The sequence below is a fragment of the Nothoprocta perdicaria genome, unplaced genomic scaffold (genome assembly GCF_003342845.1).
Source record: "Nothoprocta perdicaria isolate Ctin4 unplaced genomic scaffold, notPer1 scaffold_118, whole genome shotgun sequence".
In the NCBI taxonomy this organism is placed as follows: Eukaryota; Metazoa; Chordata; class Aves; order Tinamiformes; family Tinamidae; genus Nothoprocta; species Nothoprocta perdicaria.
Window position 1 is genome coordinate 2,117,948 of NW_020454294.1, and position 6,120 is coordinate 2,124,067.

Here is a 6,120-nt window from a genome sequence, read left to right on the forward strand (position 1 = left end):
TGAAGTTCAGACGAGAGGAGGGGGAAAGAAAAGCCAAGCACCTGGAAAACACTTCATTGCTTCTTTATTTAGATGCACCCACAGTACAGAGCCTCTTGAGCATGTGCAAAAGAGGGAGATTACACATTTATCGCTGGGAGCACCATTGAGTTTGAGATTCTTTGATACCATTTTTAAGAAAGTAAAACTCTTTCCAAAGAATGACATTTGAATCCAAGAGCTTAAGACCTGCTTGCGCTTTTATCCAGAGGTGGAAGATATTTTTTTTTATTACTTTGATGTAAGAGTAGAAGACATTTTCACAGGCTGGTTAGACCAGTCAATATATTTTCATATGCACCTTTTAATATATATAAAAAATGTTCCATTTTTCCCCCTACCCACAGATAGTTAAATGCATCTAAGTTGAAAAACAATAACGGACCAGAGCATTCCTATGGGGAAAAATGAACTTTTGCTGCCCTCTCCTGCTTAAACAATGAAATGCTAAAATATTAAGAGGTCTATGAATCTAATGCTAACCTTTAAACAAAAAGCATGACAGGTCATCCGCTATTCTACAGTCAAAAATAGGACAACGACAAGAAATGTATTGGTACTATTTATATTTGAAAGCTCCTCATCGTTACATGAGGTTATGAACACAACGTATTTACAAGTGACCCAAGTAACAAAGACTCGTACTCAGAGAGGTCATGATAAAAMGCATGTGCTTCTGTGGATAGGAAGCAACACTAGAAGTTTAGAATCCAAATTACTTTCCTTCTGTTTCAAGATCCTGTTTCATACACTTTGAAAAATGAAAAACTAGGGAATGCAGAATCAGCTGCAGATGTTGTGGCTCACGATACAGATAAGTGAGGCAGGTGAGCCAAGAAGAGGGGAAAAAAAGTCACATGTAAATAGAGCATTCTTCAATCTTGCACATTGTCCCCTTTATCTGATTTTAGGAACACTGCTCTTTGAYGGGACTGTAAGAAAATGAAGAGAAAGGGCATCTTTGTTTTCTAAGATCTACACCCAAATCATTTGGGTTTTATTCGAGGAGAGAGGAACATGTTCAGCTCTCTCCCTCTTCTCACAAGGCYATCAAGGGGTTTTAAAAGCTCCTAGTACTTTTTCTTTCCTTAGTGTAAAGGAGCCTGAGGCTATACTTACACATGTGCAATATGAGCACAGCTGCCACAATTCTTGCTCAAGCATCTCTTGCTTCTAACGGCCTGGATTTTTCCTGATATAGGAGGAGATAAAAAATAAATTAAACCCTTTTATTTAGGCTAACAAAGCCAGGATTAAATTTACTGCAACCTTGCAAGYGAACGCTCCAACGGCATCAGAATACTTTTATTTAAAGCATTCCAGTGTCTGGAATAGAGACAGAAACACTTAAAAGCAATGAAAGAAAAACAAAAAGGGAGACTGGCAAGATGAAGAACGCAATATGTACTTAATTTAAGGTATACGAGAGGAACCTTGCTTTTACAGTTGTTATATCCCCATGACCTATGCAATGCCCTAGTCTCAAACACGCAACTCCTTCCTTTTASCAGACACTATTGAGCCCTTTCTCCTGAAACCAATATGGCCCAGGACCAAGCGGCCGTAAGGGCAGGCGATACACACATTTACACAAATAAAGGTATTTTCTCGAGCTCGCGAAGCCGAGCGGAAGCATCATTAACGAGACGCACTGATCGCCCTCGGGCCCAGCGCTGCCGCCGCCTCTGCTGGACGCTCCGCTCGGGACCGACGGGCGCCGGACACGGGGAGCAGCAGGATCCCTATTGCAGGGGGTTGCAGCCAGCACTGGAGCCGGGGGCGCAGTCACACTGTGGGGCAGGTGCTTCTTCAAACCACAAACCACTTCTTCAAGCACAGGACAACCTAGCGCCGCACCAGCCTTTTAGAGCCTCCTGACTTGCACCACGGTGTCGCGTTCGCGTGGAAAGCAACGTTCCTTCCCGGGGGTGATAAATCACCTGTAAGCTTTAGGTGCTCCCCACTGTCCCCACGCGAGAGGTAACAAAATGCTGCAACCCATCGGGTTCTCATCAGCTTTGTATGAGCAATAGCAGAACATCATGTCGAAACTGAAAATAGTTTATGAACAAACAACACTCACCTAAACTCTAAGTACAGGACAAGGTGCTTTTGCTAATGTCACACRGTTGTGTTTTACTCCACCAGGTGGAAAATATTAATTCTTTTTTCTCCATTATATCTCAGTATTTGACAATTCAACACAGTCTTTAAGCATGAGTTAAGTTCACCCTCTTATAGAGCATGATCATGTCACACAAAAATCACACTAGCGAATATTTTTGGTAACAGAAATAAAAGACTGTCAAAATCAATGGGCTGAGGGACATGATTTGTTATAAATTTATTTAATCTTCAGTATTTCAGCTTGCACCTTTGCTTCAGCACTTTAAAATAAAATGTTTCAACTATGACAGTAACTGCCTAATTTACATTGCGTCCCAGTCAGTGTTCTTAAAAGAAGCTCATATTAATCCCATTAACCATGTTGTGTTTGGTGTTGCATAAGACTAATTCCACTTCCCCTCCCCCGCCCCCCCAAATTAACAGTGTCAAGTTTTTACAAAATTGTTGAGTTTACAACATTTGTGTGCGCAGACCCAGGAGTACAAACTGTGACCTGATAATCCTGAAACAGTCAGTAGTCCAGGTGCGAATTCTTTCCTTTCCTCTTTTCTGTGCCTGGAAACAAGAAAACTTCAAATCCTACTGTGTACTTAAATGGCAGGAAGAAAAATATACAAGCTGGTATTTATATTGTATTTCTACCAATGGCAACAGGTCATAAATTCATGTTTGCAACTATCACAAAGACTCATGGACACCAAATCAGTTTTATACGGTAAATACTGTGGGATTGATGGTTTAGGATTATCAATTCACCGTTGTCAAGTTCATAACAGTTCAAAAGCATCCTGGAGAAAAATCCCGACACACATACCTCTCGGTATATAATAATGCAACTGCATTAGCTAAATATATACTGTACATAAGTCTTATCAGCATTTTAACCTACCAAAGATGTAAGATTCCACTTTCAAATACAAAGCAGATAGCCAATAATGTATACTTATAATACAGCCCTCTTCCTTTTTTTTTTTTTTTTTTTCTCTCTCTCTCTTTCGTTTCAAACAATTTGGTCACAATGCACCTTTGATATAAAAGCATTTTAAAACTTTATTATTAATACTCAGAACATTAGGATTTCCAGAATTCTTTTCTTTTTTTTTTTTTCAGTAGCATTTGTAGAACCACTTTTGGTAACAAATACAGTAGTTAGGAATGAGCATCCAGATGAGAATGCAGAAGAATATTATCCAGAATCCTTTCCAGCTAAGACCACAGGGCTGGTGCTGGGATGAGTAATAGTACTAGAACCACAAGAACACTATAGTATGTTTTGTTTTTTAGAGGCTACATCCTCTTTTGCTGGAACACTTTAAAAATACATATTAAAAAGTAAGGCAACAACTCCAAACAGCCCAAACTCCTCGCTCACCTCCATTTCCTATCAGATCCGTGACCACTGGAGATCGATTTCATGCTTGCACTGTTTAGTGTTTGTCTTTATTCTTTCAAACTGGTCCAATAAAAACATAATAATAATTTAGCAATCAGTATTTCTCAAACAGCTCTGGTATGCAGGTCCAATGCCATTTCACTAATACTGGTTAGGTAATCTTGGGTGTTACCACCGTTTTTTCAGGATTGTGGACACTAATTTGGATTTGTAATAAATAGGTGCATGAATCCAAGGCTCCCTTTTCCTGCTATGTTTATGACCTATTGGTTTCTTAACTCCTAATGTTAAAATTAAAGACGCACCAGAAATAGCCTGGTACTAAAAATGCTCACACCAGTAAACAAAACTTTATTCAGGACCTATGTTTTTCATAGCCCTGATTCGAATGGACATTCAACTTATGAAGATGTGCAAAAGGAAAAAAAAAAAAAAGTCAAATTACAGTAAAGTTATCCAGAGAAGGAGGATGTTACACAAACTCATAAGGAAATGACAGTCTTTTTTTCTCTTTTACTATAAATACACTTAACAGTTTAGCAGAAAGACAAGCTAAATTTTAAGATTGTTCACATTTGAAAGTTGTATTATACTCTCTGCTAACGATAAATAAGGAACAGGTCCTGACAATGGAATTTGACATCGCAATTTTCATCAACAGATCTTTGAAGACTGGTTTTAAAGAAGGGTTAAAACAATGATTATGTTTGCAAAGTTCTGAGAAGTCCATCTGCTGTCCAAACTTTGGATTAAAGTCCTTATTTTTTTCCTTTACTTAGAGACAGGTATATACAGTGCTGTTGTAATAATGAAACAAATGTGAAATCTACTGTAAAGTTGCACAATACAGAAAACTGTTGCTCCATCTTCTACTACATAAATGTGTGACTCCACAGGTTAGTAATGCTGTTTTGTTTTTTTGTTAAGTTGGAATTATTCCATCACGTCTAAGACCTCTCTTTAATTCCAAATCCTCCAGTTTTTTCCACAGTTCTTCACGCTCCTTCTCTTTCTTCTTCTCACTGACAGATGAAATAAAAGGAAGAGTTAGGAGGAGGGAAAACTGCAAAGTATTTATGTAACAAAAAAGTAGTGGACATTGATTAGCAGCACTAATTTGGTCTGTACCTCTGCAATTCTCCTAATGTAAATTTACTTTTTGTAAACTGTTTTCATTCCTAGTTTTGCTTTWTGCTACTACAAATACTGCTAAACAAAGTAGCAGGAGAAGAATATATGAAATCCAGAAAAAAAAAATGACAGTGTCTACAGTCAACACTTCACAGCAAAGAAGAAAAAAATGCAGTGGAATTTTCATATGGATCAAACATACTGAGATTTCCAGGACTAACTTTCATTAAATTATTTTCAATTTTTTTTTTTTAATCTTATAAGTAACAGTCACTTTCTAGAATGGGTGTTGCATTATTGCTTTAGAACCACTTATACTGATTTGGGGCACTTTCATGTAGCTCTAGCATGAGCCAAGGTAAAGTTCACTTACAAGAATTCTTTTGATCCGTGCTTCACTCTTTCTCCTTAAGAAAACAAAGTCTGTGAGGCACTTCCTTTATCAGCAGGCCTCACTGGCTGCTTGGGTRGCAGGAAACCTAATGGTTGCTTCACTTGCATTACTTGCTTTCTAAATTCCCTATCTTTGCCATACCTTACATAGAATTAATGTCCCTACTACTGCAARTCTGAAAAAAATTTTCCTTTTCTACTAAATCAACTTGCAGGTTAAGGTCAAATATGAACCTAATAATTATACAGATTCTCACCTTTTCATATAATAGAATTTCATAAAAATATTTCACTAGATTGGAAACTTTACTTCTACACTTTATCCCTTCATTCACCCACAGTGCTGATGACGGAGTCACTAATCTGAAAACGCAATTTCCCCACAGTATTTTAAACATATAAAAAATACAAACAACTCTCAAAACAGTCTCTGAAGATAGAACTTAAAAGAATCCACTGCTTCTAAAAATTATTTAAAATTAAATTTAAAAGAGAGTGACGAAGCTCACCAMTTTCAGGCTACTAACAGGCTATTAATTATTATCATTTACATGTGTGCTTACTAAAAGAGTGTCAGAGGATGATAACCTCATCCTACTTACCTATATGACCTACTGTCATATATGGTGCTTAATATTAAACATACTCATCCACAAGCTTTAAAAAGTATCAAAGTTATATCTTATATATGCTGTTTCACTGAGACACCCAAGGTTTACAGTATGCATTAAGGTAAACATCCCATTTTATACATTCAGATATTTATACATTTTATAATGATAATTAGTAAATAAAAATGGGGAATAGTCAGCATCTGCTTTGATAAAAGATACAATATCAGCAGGTGTTAGAAAAATTCTTTACAGAGCTCAGTCAATTAATTTCACCCATTAGCTACACATAGGATATATTAAAAATATATATWTWTTTTTTTCTCTCATCTGCTGCTTTGGAGAAGCTAAAATTTTAGCCAAAGACGATGCACTACAGTAGGAAAAAGAAGATCAGGAAAAACAGACAAAAAAAAAAAAAAAAAA

At 37.0% G+C, this 6,120-nt stretch overlaps 1 protein-coding gene across 1 annotated transcript in view; it reads right to left on the reverse strand.

Annotated features, from left to right (window-relative positions):
* Positions 1-2,684: 2,684 nt before the first annotated feature.
* The window catches only part of PPP2R5E (protein phosphatase 2 regulatory subunit B'epsilon), a 62,582-nt gene continuing 59,146 nt past the window's right edge, over positions 2,685-6,120 (reverse strand). Inside the window, exon 13 of the mRNA XM_026053730.1 lies at positions 2,685-4,581. Coding sequence (XP_025909515.1) covers positions 4,482-4,581 — 100 coding nt within the window. The 3' untranslated portion in view covers positions 2,685-4,481. The remainder of the gene's footprint in view (positions 4,582-6,120) is intronic.